We start from the raw sequence: 19,714 nt of genomic DNA, 5'->3' as shown, positions 1-19,714 counted from the left end.
TTAGTTAACAGTATGAGGAAGAGATGCCGGCTGGTCATTGAAGCGGATGGTGGACATATCAACTATCAAATACTTCACTGTATGCTCATGGCAAGAAAGAGATAGAGAAATATGCAATCAACCATGCTTAAATGTTCAGAATCATGAGTGATTGTTTGATTATTAGTGTAAAAGTCATTGCAAATCACTAAAGTGCAACTTTTTTTTTTCCATGCATTTTGACATAAAATGCATTTTTTCACACCAATAATGATATCTGGTGGCAATGATTTGCCACTCATGTTATGAGTACCAATAAAATTCCTTATCCATTTCCGTTTGAATTATGAAAATCGGTAAAACACTTTTTGAGATATATCCAAAAATGCTAGGGCAAACTTACTTTTTTTGCTGAGTGTATATATACATATACAGTCAAACCTGTCTATAGCGGCCATCCAAGGGAGACGGAAAAAGTGGCCGTTATAGACAGGTGGCCGCTATAGACAGGTAATCCAACTGTGTGTGCATTGCTTACATGTACATGTATCATCGTTGTATCCTTACATGTACATGTGTGTGTGTGTACGTATGCATACACCGTGTAGTGTGTTTCATGCATTTAACCATGCCGGTGTATATGAAATTGTTGCATAGTAGCATGTTTATTGTCGTGAAAAATCGTGCATTATTATGACTGAATGAGGGATGAATGCAGCGGTGGCGATCACTGAACGTTGCCCGCACGGCTACCGAACAGAAAAACACGCTGAATTATCGGCTTGGCTACGGCTCCATTGGGTTTTTGGCCGCTATAGACAGGTTAATATCTCCCGCGGGAAACAAACTTTGTGGCCGCTGGCCGCGTTAGAGAGGTGGCCGCTATACACAGGGTCTTTAACAGGGCTTTTCTCTCGGGGGGATTTTGCAGTGGCCGCTATAGACAGGTGGCCGCTATAGACAGGTGGCCGCTAAGGCAGGTTTGACTGTATATATATGAGTATATATATATATATATATATATATATATATATATATATATATATATACATATATATATACAAATACAAATACATATATGAAGAATTTTATTGCATAACGAGCTAACTCCATTCTTGTTAAGTTGAAGTATTTGTGATTAAAGCTGCTAAAACAAAGAAAATAATAAGAAAATACAGGATATCTTTTATCATAACTTCTAGAATATTCCTTGTTATGTTACAAGTGAGGTATTACTGGAAAGGTTTAATCTTGCTCTATCTGATGATGGACTTACTTTGAAATGTTATGTTTGAAAATGGCGCTAAACCCATTTTCCAATAAAACTGTTCATATAGATGTAAATATACATATACATATATATATACATATACATATACATATACATATACATATACATATACATATACATATACATATACATTGTGTAATATACATATACATGTTATACATATATGAAGAGTTTGTTTGCAAAATCCGATAAGTCCATTTTGAAGATTTTGAAGTACGGTCTCTGTCATAAAGTACAAAATAATCCCTTTTAAATGATATATTGGTCACTACATATAAAGGTAAATTTTTGAAGTTATGGTAAAAAGAAGCAAAATTTTTCTTATTATTCTCTTTATTTTTCTTGACCTTTAATCGCAAATATATCTCCATTTGGCAAATATGGACTTGTTGGTTTTTGCGAACAAACTCTTCATATATATATATACATATACATTTACATATATATACATATACATATACATTTACATATATATACATACACATATATATATATACATACATTTCAAAGTAAGTTCATCATCAGATAGAGCAATAACAAATAAGCCAACTCCATTCTTGTTAAGTTGAGATATTTGTGATTAAAGCTGCTAAAAACAAAGAAAATGATAAGAAAATACAGGATATTATCATAACTTCTAGAATATTCCTTGTTATGGCACAATGTAAGTGAGGTATTACTGGAGGTTTATTTCTTCTTGCCGTTCAACTAAGAGCTTTGAAAAGAGGAAGAAGAAGAAAAAAATAATAATAAGAAGAAGAATATATAAAATCAAAATGCAAAATATATAAATATAAAATGTATAAAATCAATATACAAGTTGAATGGCAAGAAGAAATCACTTAGCTGAAATATTCAAACAGAGTCAACAAAAGAAACACAGCCCCTATTATAGTGTGCAGGGATCAAAAAACTTTAGGAGACTCCTACAGGGGATACATTGAGAAGAGATTGTAATTACACACGGAAACAGACGGCTAGGAACCAGACAAACCACCAACACATAAACACCTAGCACACCTCCATTGCAGCTACCCTGAGAGACCCACAGGCAATTTATGGCTATCTGCACAACCATCATGTACACGACTCGTAATTATGCATGCAAATGCAAGAATTCATGGGAATGTATTATTATTCAAAGTCAAAATATCAAACTGAGCTCATGATTAATAAATTCATGTATAGAATGGCACAAAACAGGGGCGGCACAGCCATGGGGGCCGTGGGGGCTTGGGCCCCCACACTTTTTGTGCACCATATAAAGGAATACATAAGGGTGTCATCACTTTGGGCCCCCACACTTTTTTCAACCCGGAAGTATGTAAGAGGCACTAAAATGGGAGGGGAGAGAATGAGCTGAGGACCTTTTTTTTTTTTTTTTTTTTTTTTTTTTTTTTTTTTTTTTTTTTTGCTTGTTAGCTCATGAAACCTGGAAGTGGGCCCCCACACTTTAATTTGAAAACAGTGCGCCGGCCCTGCAATAGGCCCTACGGTGTATTTATTGAAATTTTGAAAAGGTCAAAGGAAACTGAACATGCTATCAGTACATCGATCACTGTACAGTGTACTAAAATCATGAAATGAATTTAAAAACATGCAAGTTGTATGTGTCCAAACTGTTTAAACTGAGGATATGTTCTTTTGGACCCATTTTTTTTTTTTTTTTTTTTGGGGGGGGGGGGGAGAATGTTAGTTTCTGTTTGCTAATGTTTCAACTCAAACAGACCAGATTTTGAACAGATCTTGAAGGAGGAGAAACGAAATTAAGAGTTTTATTGTAAAACGAGCAATCCACTTTTGTATTTAACTTTTTATATTTGTGATAAAAACTGCTAAAATTAAAGGGAATAATAAGGAAATACAGGGTATTTGTAATCACTAGTTATGTTACAAGTGAGGTATTACTGGAAATGTTTTATTTTGCTCTATCTGATGATGGACTTACTTTGAAATGTTTAAAAATGGCAATTTTGCAATAAAACTCTTCAAATGCAGCAGAAATCAAACTGTAAGAGTTTAGCTATACAGACAAAGTTGAAGTACAATAGAAAGTTAAAAAAAGGAAGAAACGAATGGGTTTTCTACCATCAGATTATTTAGGTTATTACAGACACACGGTCAGTCCATGAGGATCAACACTTTCCATGTACCTACATTGTAAAGTCAATAACTATAGAGGGAGACAGACCTATCGCATGCTATTCATCTGCTTGTGAACTAAAATCTGAAGTCAGCCAGCAATTTCAAATCTTCACTGAGATGCGGCATAATCTATGACTTGTGAACGTACGGAGGGAAAAAGAACAGAGGATTATTTCAGATGCACGCCCCCATGCACTCAATCGATACGGCGCGGCGGCGCGCCAGTGGGAAGCCTCGGGCAATGGTCGGTGCAGCCACTCGTGTAAAGAGTGTGTGTGTACTATCGAAGAACGCGAGCTCGCACCCCATACCCCAATGTGGGTGTATGTTATGCGGAAGATCCATGGGTTGTATGTACGGAAGGTTAGCTGTCAAGGTACGAACTCCACGATGAGTAATTAGATCGGATTGTTTACAGTCTTACCATTTATTTTAATCAAAATCTCTCCATCATGGCGGAGAGGCTAAGGACAGAAGAGTTGCCTGCTCCATGGAAGTATGCTGTCACGTCCGATGGACGTGTTTTCTTTATAAAGTAAGTGGAAATTGGTTTCGTTTCTGGTTGTAGAATTTACTCCGTTTGTGTATGTAACGGGTTAGACCAGTCTTGCAGTTGAAGCATTACTACTCATTACTGTACTATACGCGGCTACCTACCCCACGGCCCACAGGCACAGCCGACGTGACGCGAACAGCTCAATCCCTATAATCCGTGCCTTTTACTTCTGACGGTTCATCTACCAGCAATGTGGTTAACTAAGTGTATGGATTCTAATGTAGTGCACATAGATGTCTAGGCTATCCTGGGTTTTAGGGGTCTAAATTATGATGCGATACATGGGTGTTTGTGATTGATGACTAAATTATGTATCTCTGTCTGTAGATGTGATGCACTGCCCACTGCACTGGTGACAGTAGTGAGAGTGAGAATGATGCTGGTGAAAGACAGAGTCGTGTACGAGATTTGAGACTCTTGGGATGATCGATCTAACTTGACAAGACACTTTTGTATACATGTACAAAATTGTACTACAGCCTCAGGTTCTAGATCCAGGTTTTCTCTTTCACTTCTGACTGCTCGCACTCTTCCTTCGCTTCAAGCTGCATTGATTAGCATCTTTCAGAAAGTACAAGTTGCAGGGTTCTAATCAACTGCGACCAGCCCCAACACGCAGTGTTGGGGCTGCGCATTGTAGCAGACATGATCATGACAGGCGAAGCATAGCGCCTAAATATCAATATGAAATCGCAAAAATTCTGTAATATGAAGACTTACAGGTGAAGTTATAATGTTGAAGACTGACTGCGTTCAACTTTTGGTTCTGCCAATATTCCATTTCTGCTCGAATTGATGAGTTAAATACGACTCGGTCGAGAGGAACTTGGGAGAACGACATCTTATACCGTCAATGGATTTGAAATTTGTGCGCATGCCCTGGCCGTCAATTCATCTGTACAGCTGTAGCTTTATGGCAAGGCCGTATCATACTGTTGTGGCAAACCCTCTCGCTGTATATTGCGTTGCTTTCTGGGTGGGTGCGCGCGCGCAGGCCTTGTCAGAAGGCTAAAAGCATTGCGACTCCACCAGCACATGAATATTTACGTGCGCAGTGTACTGCGTACTGATTTCGAAAATGGTGAATGGGATGGGGAGCTAGGAGATGGACCTGTAAAAAAAAAACGTTTTTTCAAGATCATTGGACCAGTGTGAACAAGAACAAGGTGAACGGATGGTAGGAATTAGATAAGAATCTTATGTATACTATAAAAGTAAGTTTTTTTCTAGTGAAATTTGAAACTTACGGAGGCGCGAAAATCTGTGACAGACTGTGTATGTTTTTCAAGCTTACCGATATACATTGTAGCACTCTATTGTCTCAGGACGCTCCCACAGTGTGTAACTGTGTATACGGAGCGTCCCGGGGTTAGGTTCTAATATGAGTTAAACTTAGTTAACCTTTTTAAATTACTATTTATAAGTATTACCCTTGTCAAGCCCGGCCTTGCCACCTTGGTATGTCTCCATTCTCTGTCACAATGATTTGCTTGCCTTTCATGTGCAAAATCAGCCATGAATTATTATGAACCATATGTGTATATTTCTGTAAGTGATTAGACATGCAGAAACAATAAAATGAATTAAAATGAAATGTACATTTTATTTCATGTCATCCTTATGTGGCTACAACAGCTAGTGTAGAATTGTGATTGCACTCTGATGATATACAGACTTCGTGAGCATTTGACTCTAGATTTACGGTAGTCGATGAGATGAGAAACTGTTGTCCTCCACAGCCAAAATACCGTAGGCAGTGGATCAATGAGTGAAAAACTACACCACAGTAATAACTGTACACAGGGCTCCTGTCGCTGTACACAATGCGACAGGGCTGTACCAGAAGGGATCCAAAACACAAAGTGACGCATGTCGATCGCATTGAGTTTTGATTCATGACATCATTTGTCACCTCAGACTCATTGATTGAGGACAATCTTCATTTTTACTTCATTTCTTATCATCGATATTGACATTTTACACAGTGCACAACTTACTGAAAATGAAGATTTAATGCAGTGTGTGCACGCGGTAGATCAGACTTCTTCGCACGGCCATATTTAACAAATCAGGAGCGTGATCGGAGCTGCACTTTCAAAGGTCACACTGTCGACCATGCCATGCACACTCAAGCAGCACATGCCACAGAACTTTACATTGTATGTGTGCATACACCTGAAGTTCTGTGTCTTTAATGAGTCAGAGGTGGCAAAAATGATGTCATGAATCAAAACTCAACGCGATCGACATGTGTCACTTTGTGTTGTGGATCCCTCCTGGTACAGCGCTGTCACGTTGTGTACAGTGACAGGGCTGTGCAAAGTTATCACAGTGAAAGACCATCACATTAAAAACCAGTAGACCTCCGAGTGAAAGAGCCTCTAGATTCATTTTTTGGTGTTACTAACTGATGTCAGTATGTAACTATGGACTGACCCCCACTGGTCCCAGTCTTAGTGGTTTGTTCAAGTAATTGAAGCTATTTTAGGGGAATGTTAGACTCCTTTAAAAAAAAAATGTAAACAATGATTTAATCACAAGACCTGAGGTTGTATCAATGCATGTATTATAACAACATTAAAGACGATGTATCATTCAAAACTTGGCCAGTTACTTGCATGCCATCAACAAACAATTACAAAATAAAACAATTTAAACAAAGTGAAAGTTTAGTTCAAATGCAATATACAGCAAGAACATGATGCAGGCTTCATTGCTGTATCAACACTGTCAACAAAATGTTTTACACAGAGGTGATGTTCAAGCAATGACTCGTCTTACCTTCCTATATGATTCTTACTCATTTTGATCTTTTTTTTTAAAGGATTAGATTGGGCTTATTGGAATAAATTATGTCAGTTGAATGTATAAAGCCTGTACACAAACACACACCAGAAAGAATGCTTTTCAAAAATCAACCTTTGTATCATGATGCAAAATGTGATATTCCTGTGTATGATGATGAAAATAAAATAAATTGCAAAGTACATGTATGAGATCCTGATAGTGATGCAAAAAATTGGGTCCTCTTATTAAAATTTATCATAGTTGTGGAACCTTTTTGATGATTTGCCACATGCAATGCATCAGCATGATATGGCAATGCTTGGTAGAATTCAGTTAAATGCTATTATTCATAGCCAAACATTACTAATACTATTAAAGGACAAGTTCACCTTCATAAACATAAGGATTGAGAAAATGCAACAATATTAGTAGAACACATCAGTGAAAGTTTGAGGAAAATTGGACAATCGATGCAAAAGTTATGAATTTTTAAAATTCTTGTGTTGGAACCGCTGGATGAGGAGACTACTACAGCTTGTGAGTCATATGCATACAACAGTATAAAGAAAATGTAAAAGAAAATTCAACATATTTTCACTTTTTCGCATAATAAAAGAGCACTTGACTTGCCTCTTTCTAAAGGCAGGGGGAATAATATTACCCATAACATCTGTCGGTAACGAGTCAGGGGAATGTGTACTTTTTTCAAAAGATGGAATTTTGTGAAATTCTCTTTATATTTTCCTTATATATTGTTGTACGCATGTGACATCTAAGTTATTCATACACTGCAGTAGTCTTCTCATCCAGCGGTTACTGCACAAAAACTTCAAAAATTCATAACTTTTGAACGGATTGTCTGATCTTCCTCAAACTTTCAATGATGTGTTCTACTAATATTGCCACATTCTCTCAATCCTTATGTTTATGAAGGTGAACTTGTCCTTTAAAGGAAAAGTCCATCCTGATATCATGTTTGTATGAAAACAGAAAAATCAGAGAAGTAGATTAGCAGGGTGGTTGACGAGGGGTTTTAGCATGTCGCTGCAACATGCTAAAATTTTTGTGCAACATCCTCAAAAGCCAGCAACATGCTATGCAACATCCTAAAGAATTTGCAACAAGCTCAAAGTAAAAGTATTCAAAAATGTGCAAAACATGTGCATAACATAAGAAACATCAGACTACCTGGTACTTAGATATTTGTGTGCAAAACATGAGAGAGAATATTGAATGTAAGCAGCACAAAGAGAAATAAGCAGCAAAATATTGCATACTACGTACTCATTGTGTGCGCTCCGCGCATATTCAATTTCTGCAATATTCTCAGATTCTGAGCTTGCAACATGCTCAAATTTCAAGTTGTGGACCACCCTGGATTAGTTAAAATTTTGGGAACAAATGCAAAAAGAAATTCACCCCACTGTTCAAACTTACCACTCTGAGCCTCGATGAGGGCGGGGAGGTGACACCTCCCTGGTGAGAGTGATCTTGGAAACTCAAGTCATTGTCTTGGCATATGTGCATTTTGGAAAGCTTTAGTGCTGAGCTTGCAGCATACATCGTACATTGCAATAAAAAGAAAGAAGATGAAAACAAAAAAGACAGTTCTATGTGTTTGGGCCTTTTATGCTGAAAGGTAGCGCCTTAAACATGGAATGTGTAGCTACAGCTGTACATTGTATTAGTGACAGAATTGTTGAATTCTGTTTCTGGTTGTTGTAGCATCATTGGATAACATGATTTCATTAAAGGACAAATCAATCCTAAAAATCAGTTTGTGGCATTAGAAGCAGAAAATCAGGGGAACAGGACAATAAAAGTTTGAACAAATTCTGGTAAAAGCTGAAAAATGTATGGGTTTTGAAGATGTGATCAATCAAACATGAAATGACAATTCTGTGATGTCTTGTACGAGCTGTACCCCACCCCCCATTGCTTCATATTATAGAATACAAAAGTTTCATTTTCCCATCAAGTAATGTAAATTGTACACACACCCTTATTCTAAGTCTTTTTTTCCGTAAACCCCCTGCATATAATAATAATAATAATAATTGTTTTGGATATAAACTCCTAATTTTATTGTCCAAGAATGGAAATTCATTTTGCCCAATTGATCGTGGGCCCGGCAGCCACTGAGCAGCGCCAGATCGACGTTGCTCTAACCTTTTCAACTGTTGAACGGCAAAGAAGGTAGCAGCAACTCCCATCTTTTAACGTCTTTTGGTATGACGCGGCCGGGGTTTGAACCCACGACCTCCCGATTGTGAGGGCAGCCGCTCTACTCACTAAGCCAACACATCGGTACCAGTACATTCCGTCATCAATAAAGAAAGATGGAGAGAGGGGGAATGAGAAGGAGAGAGATTTTATGGAATTTTACGAAGAGTGCATATGAGTAGAAGATGAGCTCACATACTACATTTAAAGGAGTTGCCAATTTGTGCTTGATTCATCATTCACTTTTAAGAAAATAATAAATTTTTCAGTTTTGATCAGAATTTGCCTATTAAAATTGTCCCTCTCCTGTTCCTCTCTTTTTTTTTTTCTGCTTCTCTTCACACAAGCTAATTTTAAATGTAGTTATTCTCTTTAATCAAGTAATGAACTGCATTTAAATCACTCGGTTTTGATTTCCCATTTACGAATGTTACAGCGATGAGTCGAGGCTGACAACATGGGTTCACCCAGTGACTGGTGTACCAGTGGCATCAGGATATGATGACAGAGAAGGTGAGAGGAAATCATTCATTCTTCACTTTTTGATTGCTTTGCATCCACACAAACAGTTCATCATCCATTTAATTGAAATAAAAACAAATAGCGTTTATAGCTTGTGAATGGATCTTCATATATGTGTTTAGTATAGCTACTTTAAGTTTGGTCATGATAATTCTATAGCGAAGTTGATATTGTCCATCCGATTATAAAGTAATTTTCCCAAAATGTCAGCAGCCAGTTGTTTGAAGGCTGTGGAAGCTTTAGGACTCTAGATGGTCTCTGGTGCTATTTTGTCATGGTACAATAATTTTTGAATTTTTTGCACTTACTTTTGGCTATTGCAAATTCTAAAACCCGCAAAATATTTTCACAATTTTATCTGCACATTTGCAAATTCTGAAACCCGCAAAAATATCTTCACAATTTTATCTGCACATTTTGAATGGGTTGACAATTGCACAGTGCAAATTCAGAATATGTTTTTGAGCTGCCCAATGCAAAAAATTAATTGCGCGAAAATATCAAGAGTTTATGGTATGTCATAGCTTGTGTGCAGGATTGAGAATTAACCCTGTATCTGAAAGGTATGACACCAGTAAATGAATTCCCCCTTTTTCAAAGAAAAAACATGAATTTTATCTCCAAGTACAAGAAAAAATAAAGAGAAAATCTGGGAAATTTAGGTATTGGACATTCTACAGTACTGTACCTTAAAATCATTGATAACAAATCTCGTACAAATAATGCTATCTGTTCAAGGTAAACATAATAGCATTTTTGTCTGACTAATCACACCAGTGGATGTAAGTTTGTGCACAGTTGTAGCATACAAATGTAGTACACACTTGTTCAATACTGAACCAAGATATAAGGTAGATGTACGTCAACAGTCTTGGTGTTAATAATGGCAATCTTGTAAGCTTAGAGGAGTGGAGTGGACAGGAGAAAAGGTTTGATCTCCATTGTAAAAGTTTGTTTCAATGCTGAATAGCAGTGATTGGCATTGTGACGGCAGTCTGTGGAATGCAAGATCAAACCTGACTCACTGGACACGAGTAAAACCAAGCTTAACCCTCAGAATACCTGGCGCAATGGACTTATTGTGAGACATTGAGGAAAAGAGGGAGCGAGGGGTTAACCAAGGTTGTAAAATCGGATCTGGACAAATAGTTGCAGCTGTTCTTTGTTGCCCGGGGAGCTTTATCTCCAAAGCATTGACGATAAGCTCTTTTATAGGATTTAGCACTGTGACTTGAAGAGGATCCATCTACGCTTGAGTGTGACAACAATCAGAGGATATCTTTTGTGTCTCTCTATTCTGCTTTGGATGTTTGCCTCCTTGGAAAGTGATTTACTATTGTTAACTCACAGTGAAGATGCTATTGGGGAGTGGCATAAAGAATGTGTTTTACAAGATTTTGACCCTTCCTTGGAGTATAAGTTTTACAGAGGTGAAGATTTTTTACTTGCAAGACATCCCAGGGGATCCATGGGAAATCTTCTTTCTTCCAAGGAAATTGTGACCACTGTCTCGAAGTGATGAATCCTGGTAATAGGAACCTTCAGATAGAAATGGAAAGAATTGTTCTTCCATTACCGAGTTTATCATTATCTGATATTTAAACGTAAACAAGAAACGTGACTGAAAAATGTAAAGTTTTGATGGTAAACACAAGAAACAAATGTAGACAAAGATATAACAAACCCCGTGACCAACTTTTAATGTCAGTATACAGCCTACAGTAGAATTGATTTTGCTATATTCTCACACATTGTTTGAAATACATGCATGAGTATTACTCTAAAAGTGGAAATTTTCGCGGTGTTGAAATTTTTGCGCATTTTGCGCAACCAGAAACTAGCGCGAAAATAAAAGCTCGCAAATATTTTTGCTTGCCATAATATTCCTGTGCACGATGTCTTGATTCCGCAGAATTAAAAACAGGCGAAACTCTTCTGACCCGATCAAACGCGAAAAATTAGTCGCGCGAAAATAGACACTTTTACAGTACCGGGTAAATTAAAAATGATGTTGCTATTTTCTTTACACATTGTTTACATGAGTATTAGGAAAAAGATGGATATGTAGAAACTCTCATAGTTGGTATTAGATGACAGTTGGAGCTACATGTAATCACAAGAAAATTTTTACACAGAACAAGCTGTGATTTTTTTTTTCTGGTACCTCTAGAGCATTGTGAGATGCTTTGCTCAGTTTACACCAAATCTCGCAAACTTCTGTACCCTAGAGAGTGAAACATAGTGCTATATAAACTAATTTGATTCCCTTTTTAAATGTTATATTAAAATTAACTCCTGTCAGTATTCTGTAAATAATGATTTAAGGGAAAAAAGATTATAAAATCCAGACAGACTTTGTATTTCAAGATGAAGGAGGCTTTAGGGCTTCAATCCCCTAAGGACTATCACAGGCTATAAATGAATGGTTCTGCCTTTTGGATGCAAAGTAGAATTTGTAGCCATTTCTAATTTTACTCTGAATGAATCAATAGATGGATTTGAGGATCAAGATTCACAATGTATCAGGCACTCACCTGTGGACTAATTCAGTCTTTAAAGATAGAAGCTCTCTGAACAGACAAGCTTACTCATCGTCAAATTCCATCCACATGTTTAGCATCTTTAATCCATCAGTAAAACGTTTTCTCTCACTACTGTGTTGTTATTATTTATATTTTGTTTTCACAGAAATTTCAATAACATATGAATGGCTGAAATTATGACATATTCTTCATTTGGCAACACATTTAAGAACATGAGACCTCCTGTTTCTTCCTCAAATTGACAAGTTTTTGTAAATTCTCTTTATTTTGTGAAGAGTTAATGAATTTAACCAGTTCCATAGATGTTCCTCCCAATTGTAAGAATAATAGTTTCCCAGTAAAATGCAGAGAGTTGCCAATGGATACAGGCTGATAATTTCTTCAACAAAATTATCCCAAGACTTTGTGGGCCATGTGTCTTTAAAATCTTGTACGACTTACAATTTACGTGGAAACTTCAGGTGTTCATATATACTTGCAAGATGTGAGTTTTTTTTATTTCTCTATAATGGCAGTATACGAGAAGTGAAATGTTGAACCAGGACCTCAACTGTGATTTGTGAGAGCTGACTGCATGTTACATTCTTCTCTCTCTCCTAACAGATCTTCCCCGTGGGTGGCAAGAGGACGTAACTCCCGATGGACAAGTCTACTTTGTCAAGTAAGTTGAATGTTCCCAGAAATCTTCACAGTTGTAAACTGTCTCAACTTACTGTCACTTTCCTAAACTCAATATAGTATTTTGTTTGTTTGTTTGTTTTTGATAACACACTGTATATGCTATATATTTCGTGGGGTTTTATTTTCGCGAATTTCGCGAGTCGGGAGCTATTCGCGAAATTAACAACACGCGAAAATATTACCTTCCAAAATGAATCCCTTGCCTTGATGATATGAACATTTCAGTACTAGTATACCATGTCACGGCTTACCGAACAAACCATACTGGCTAAGCTTGTTTACGCACGTCCACGTCTACTTACGAATACTGTAGAGAGCCAATCCATTATCGCAAGGGGACCACTCGTCAGAAATCTAGCGCAATGGACTTAACCACTTCAAAAATGTTGAATTCTAACTTAACTGTTACTAGTTCACAGAGTTTGGCAAGTCTTTTTCATGCAGTGTATAACTAGTGTCATTCTTATTTGCTAGTAAGTTGAAAATTCACACTTTCTTTGCCACTTCATATTTTCTCTAGTCCCCCAATCGCGAATTTAACCACTCGCGAAAATGTGTGACAGCGGCAATTCGCAAAAATTTATGTACGCGAAAATTATAGCGAATACAGTAGATTGTGTTTAATTTTCCTTTCCATGAATTAGCTCTGTAAACAGATAAAATCATCCCACTTCGCAAACTGCAAAGTAGCTACATTTAAAATCTATGATAGAATTTCAGCAATCTCATCCAGCAGTAATGCCTGAGGACCTGCTTGTGTCTACTCATGTACGCTGAAAGAAAACTTGTTGACTCGCAGTCTATCTGAACTCGATGAAGCCCATCTCACTTTCAGTCAGTAGTTACGTTCAGACGACAAGCCTTAACCTCGAGGTTAGAGCGTGTAGTTAGGGACCATGAAGACGCACTCGTACAAATTGTAGTTAACTAACCTCGAGGTTTGCTCGATGTTAAGAGCCACGAGAAATCTTATGGTTAGCGCTCTAGCCACAAGCCGCGGCAGGGGTCGCACTTAACTTTTTTTTTTCACTAGCCAGGCGGACTACTTAGAATCAATTTTGACACTGAAGCAATATTTTGGCTAGCCAGACGGACTAGCAACTTCAGAATTTTACGATTTTTAGCTAGTCCGACGTGATTTCGGGTGGCCAATGGCCAGCGGACCATCGCCAATTTCGAACCCTGCGCGGGGGTCCCCTCTCGTAGTTAAGCACCGAGTGGACACAAAAATCAACGCACTCAAAGGGACAGGAATTTAACCTTGAGGTTTCGTATCCTCGAGGTTAAGATTCGTCCGTGTGGACACACGTTGTAGTTAGGGGGCAAGAGCTTAACCTCGAGGTTTCCTAACCTCGAGGTTAGGGCCTGTCGTCTGAACATAACTAGTTACACCCAGTTTGGCTAATCCACACCACCATCATAGTCTAATTAGATTAATAAAAAGGAGGAAAGTCATTCAGACTGATTTACCAACATGATTTCCTGCTTTGCTGCTCGGAGACCAGGGAGGTGGAAATCTTTCTTTCCACCTCCCTGTTGGAGACTGATGCATGATAATGTAGTGTGCGTGGTTTTCTCATCAGGGAATTCTCGCATCCTTAAACATGACAACCCATCATATTCTCATCAAGCATTTGCTACTAGTTGATTGATGGGCATGGTACCTATGTGTGGTCGAAGTCGTTGAAATTGTTATGTTGTGCAGGCTGAAAGGGTGTTCATACTAACCAAAGAGCTTGTTTACTGATATCTCTAGAAACATGTTTTACATGGTGTATGCTGTTATCAAGGTATTTTTGGAAGTCTATCAAACTTGGATCATGACTCTACAAAGCACTTTTCTGAATTTGATTCTGGATTTGCATTTGCAGTTTGAACAATATGACCTCCACAACAAATTTGAGAAGGAGTAACCTGGCTATATTGACCTTGCTGTCAGGCATACAAAAATGCATTATACTCAATTGTATCAAGATTTGCATGTTTGATTAACAGTGTTTAAAGTTTGTGATACAAATGTTGTATGTATACATTTTATTTATTTATTTATTCAGATTTCTTTACCCAGGGTAGCCCCATCAGTGGTTTAAACACTGTTATCCTAGGGGGCCCTGCAACAGAATGACAAAATATAACAGTTCAACAAACACAAAATAACAAATCAAGGACATTCCTTTTTACATCATAACATCAACACAATATCAATACTCTATATAAATGAAGAGATTCAAAATTAATCCTTGACAATAATAATACACAAACTCATATTATTTGAGAAAAAAAAATATACCTTAACATTAAACAGGAATATAAAAAATACCCGAATTCTACCCCAAGTTAGATATGTATGCTCTTACGACGTATAACATTGTTTGCAGTTAGGATCAAAACTCTCAGTAACTGACAATGCTGTGAAATAATTTCAGAAATTGATAACAAAGCGCTTTTTTGAGTGGATATGTACATGTGTAAGTGTGAAACCCTCTCTGAGTCCCATCCATGGAACTAATCATAATGGTGGATTAAACACAGATGTTGTGGTGCTTTTAATAGCTCGTCCTACTGTACTTATACCTCATGATTGCAATGGATGGTGACAAATGTTCTAGTCACTCCAAAGCCCCAGGGAGCGGAAAAATCAAACTCAATTTTCTCGGTCCATCACCAGCTGCTTGAATGAAATCTGATGGACTTAGCATATGCCTGATAGTTTGGCTCAAATTACCTCACCAGCTGACTCCATTGGTTTCTTGCAAGCGTAGTTATGAGCATTTGCTTGGATTATCATACCGCTTACATTTCAAACTCACACCTCCCTGCCTGCCATTGATCTACAATGAATGTACAGCATTTCCCTCTTTCCTCTTATCCCTCCCCTCCAAGCCAGTTTGATCTTTGTATTAAACTCAGTCAATGGATCCATGCCAAAGAATACTAGTGAGGTGTAGAATTATGTGTACTGATTAGTCTTTATACAAAGGCACTTCAAATTGTACCCTGGCAACAAGTAAAGACCAATGTCATAGACCAAGTCTCTGAATAGATTGATCCTAGGACCGCAATGTAAAGCAAGAATAGTGAAAAGAGAATCTCAAATGATCTTAGTGTAAAATATGAAATCAGTCTATTAAAAGGTAAGTAAATTACACAATTCCAATGCAATGCACTGTACATCTAGCCAAAAGTTCATCTGTACTGGTAAAGAAGTCAAACATGTACATGTAGACATTAAATTTTTGATATGTGTTGTACTGAGCTGAAAATGCTGGTACAGTGTATTCAGGTGATTGCTATAAATTGTAGTGCAATTCCATTCCTGAATTTATATGCATACTTTATGTAATTTATGACATGCCAAGCATTTGTCAGCCAGCATTGATAAAATCTGCATTGTGTGAAATGATGATTCATATTCTTTTTATGCGGCATAGGAGAAATATTTCCTCTTGTTGCCATACTGCCAGTGTGCAATGAAAACATTGCTAGAATTTAATATTGTGCTGAAGTGATATATGCCAAACACACACTTTGCTGTGAGTGGGTGTGTGTTTGTTTGGTGTGTAAATGACATATAATGAGAATAGGAATACTTGTTTGTAACTCTTTTTTTGTCCCCGCCGAACAAGTTCGAGCAGGGGACTATGAAACGGGCTCCGTACGTGTGTGTGTCCGTGTGTCCGTCCGTGTGTGCGTCCGTGTGTGATCAAAATCTTCAATTTGCTACTTCTCTGTCATTTATGAGCCAATTTTGATTCTGTTTGCTTTATATGATAGCACTACATGGGAGCTTTGAAACTTCTACACAGGATTTCAGTCGTGACCTTTGACCTTGACCGTTGACCTATATTGTACATTTTGCTACAAAATGCTACTCCTTCGCCATTTCTAACCCGATTTCGATTCCGTTTGCTTTATGTGATGGCACTAGGTGAGGGCTTCAAAACTTCTACACGGAATTTTGACCTTTGACTTCTTTGACCTTTGACCTTGGTTTTTAACCTGTATTGTACATTTTGCTACAAAATGCTACTCCTTCGCCATTTCTAACCCGATTTCGATTCCGTTTGCTTTATGTGATGGCACTAGGTGAGGGCTTCAAAACTTGTACACAGAAGTTTGACCTTTGACTTCTTTGACCTTTGACCTTGATTTTTTGACCTATATTGTACATTTTGCTACAAAATGCTACTCCTTCGCCATTTCTAACCCGATTTCGATTCCGTTTGCTTTATGTGATGGCACTAGGTGAGGGCTTCAAAACTTCTACACAGAATTTTGACCTTTGACTTCTTTGACCTTTGACCTTGATTTTTGACCTGTATTGTTCATTTTGCTACAAAATGCTACTCCTTCGCCATTTCTAACCCGATTTCACTTCCGTTTGCTTTATGTGCCGGCACTAGGTGAGGGCTTCAAAACTTCTACACAGAATTTTGACCTTTGACTTCTTTGACCTTTGACCTTGATTTTTTACCTATATTGTACATTTTGCTACTAAATGCTACTTCCGGCGGGGACATATATTACGCACCGCGTAATTTCTACTTTTCCTTGTTTTTAATGTGTCATATGAAATACAAAATTTGAGATGTCACGTTTTGAACCTCACTTTCATACTGCTAGGCAAGACTTTTTCCATTTTTTCCATTTTTAATATTTACTTTGTATCTGACCCTCAGATTAGATATCGTGATAATTCCAAATATTTAGCAGCCAAAAAAACAAAACAAAAAAAAAACCCACATAATTTCCATTCATAACATCAATCCAACCTTTTGGCCTCTAATATTAGAATTCATGCATGTGACTGTTAATGCTTTGATGTTGTGATTTTGGCATGATATTGCCTATGACTAATACCAAATCACAGTAATATAATTTCCTTATTATACCCCCGCCAAACGAAGTTTGAAGGGGGTATATAGGAATCAGCGGACGGTCGGGCGGTCGGTCGGGCGGTCTGTCGGTCGGGCGGTCGGTCGGGCGGTCGGGCGGTCGGTCCGTTGCAAATCTTGCGTCGCGAACTACTTCCTCAGTTTTCAACCGATTCCCATAAAACTTGGCACAGATGTGTGCCTTGGGTTGTAGATGTGCAAGACGTATTTTTTGACAGTACCCAAAAGTACGTTGCCATGGTAACGGCATATTATGGGCAAAAATGGGTACAAATCTTGCGTCGCGAACTCCTCCCACAGTTTTTGATCAATTTTTATGAAATTAGGTACAGATGTTCATCTGAATATGTTAATGTGCAAGACACATATTTCCGCAGTGGCAAAAAGTGCATTGCCATGGTAACGGCATGTTATTGGTAAAATATAGGGCAAAATGCTTCATGGCAAAACTGCTTCATCAGTGTTCTTCCAATTCTCATGGAATTCATATTGAATGTTTGTCTTAGGATATAGGTCAGCATGACACATTTCTTGACAGTGACAAAAAGTATGTTGCCATGGTAACAGCTCACATATTATGAGCCAAAATGATGGAAAATTTTGTGTTGCAAACTACTTCCTCAGTTTTTGCCCAATTTCCATGAAACTTGGTACAGATGTGTGCCTTTGGTTGTAGATGTGCAAGACGCATTTTTTGACAGTACCCGAAAGTACGTTGCCATGGTAACGGCATATTAATGGCAGAAGATCAAGGAAAGATCTTGTGGATTTAACTACTTCCTCAGTTTTTTGACCAAAGCTTATGAAATGTGGCACACACCTTGATCTTGGTGGGAAGATGTGGAAGACATATTTTTCGGACGTGTCGGAAGCTGCGTTGCCATGGTAACGGCATATAAATGGCAGAAGATCAAGGAAAGATCTTGCGGATTGAACTACTTCCTCTGTATTCGACTGAAGCTCATGAAATGTGGCACACACATTGGTCTTGGTGGGAAGATGTGCAAGACATATTTTTTGGACATGTCGGAAGCTGCGTTGCCATGGTAACGGCATATTAATGATGGAAGATCAAGGAAAGATCTTGTGGATTGAACTACTTCCTCAGTTTTTTTTGACAAAAGCTTATGAAATGTGGCACACACAATAGTCTTGGTGGGAAGATGTGCAAGACATATTTTTCGGACGTGTCGAAAGCTGCATTGCCATGGTAACGGCATTTGAATGGCAGAAGATCAAGGAAAGATCATTCCTTGGGTAAGACTGTCGTCACGGGGCGGGGGTATTAATCACCTTAAGTGATATTTCTAGTTTATCAGTTTTGCCTTCTTTTAATACTATTGTTGATTCTACTTTTCTCTCCTGCTCCTTCTTCTTATAAAATCTCTTGTGCAGCAATGAAAGTTTGCTTCTAGTTTACACTAGTGGGCCTATAGATTGAACCAGCTACAGGTATAAGATCTTCATTGTAAAATTGTCTTTGAATCTTCACATGTCAAAAAGAGAAACATTCTAATCAATTTAATGACCAGATCAACAATCATAAGCTTCTGTCTCAAGTCTCAAGACTAAAAACGTGGCTTTTGTTTTCACAAACTTTGTAAGGCGACTGATGTTCATGAAATGAACAACATGCAAAAATATTGTGCCTTATATCACACAAATGCAATCTGTATATTAATTTGTATTGCCCATTTGGAAGGTGTGGGATATCGGAGACTCCAACTCTCCCGCTTTCGATGGGAAACCTCCTGCCAAAAGCCCATTTTCGCAAAATCTCCTGTTCTCCAGCAGCTTGAGATTTAATTTCTCCCACCCTGGCTCTGTGTCTCCCGCTTATAAAGATGTATTTTCTCCCTTTTGAAATGATATGTTACTTTATAGTGCCATTGTATGTTGAAAAATAAGCCTGAGATACAATGTTACACAAGAGATCAACTACAGTAGAATCCTAGAGCTTCCAGAGCCCAAGCGGGCCCTGGACCCTGGCTGCAAGGGACTTCGTGCACATCAAGTTGGAGTCTCCAGTTTGCTAGGGATTTCAGGTGGGAGAATATCCAGATCAGAAGGCACTTGGGGTTTGAGTGTCTGG

At 38.0% G+C, this 19,714-nt stretch overlaps 1 protein-coding gene across 1 annotated transcript in view; it reads left to right on the top strand.

Annotated features, from left to right (window-relative positions):
* The first annotated feature begins 3,751 nt into the window (after positions 1–3,751).
* The window catches only part of LOC139726029 (uncharacterized), a 60,339-nt gene continuing 44,376 nt past the window's right edge, over positions 3,752–19,714 (top strand). The window contains exons 1-3 of the mRNA XM_071637111.1: positions 3,752–3,950; positions 9,418–9,494; positions 12,650–12,707. Coding sequence (XP_071493212.1) covers positions 3,868–3,950; positions 9,418–9,494; positions 12,650–12,707 — 218 coding nt within the window. The 5' untranslated portion in view covers positions 3,752–3,867. The remainder of the gene's footprint in view (positions 3,951–9,417; positions 9,495–12,649; positions 12,708–19,714) is intronic.

This window comes from Diadema antillarum, unplaced genomic scaffold (assembly GCF_040938485.1).
Source record: "Diadema antillarum isolate AM-2024a unplaced genomic scaffold, OU_Dant_1.0 seq00000076_RagTag, whole genome shotgun sequence".
In the NCBI taxonomy this organism is placed as follows: Eukaryota; Metazoa; Echinodermata; class Echinoidea; order Diadematoida; family Diadematidae; genus Diadema; species Diadema antillarum.
The sequence above is the reverse complement of the archived record's forward strand: the minus strand, read 5'-3'. Positions and strand labels throughout refer to the sequence as shown.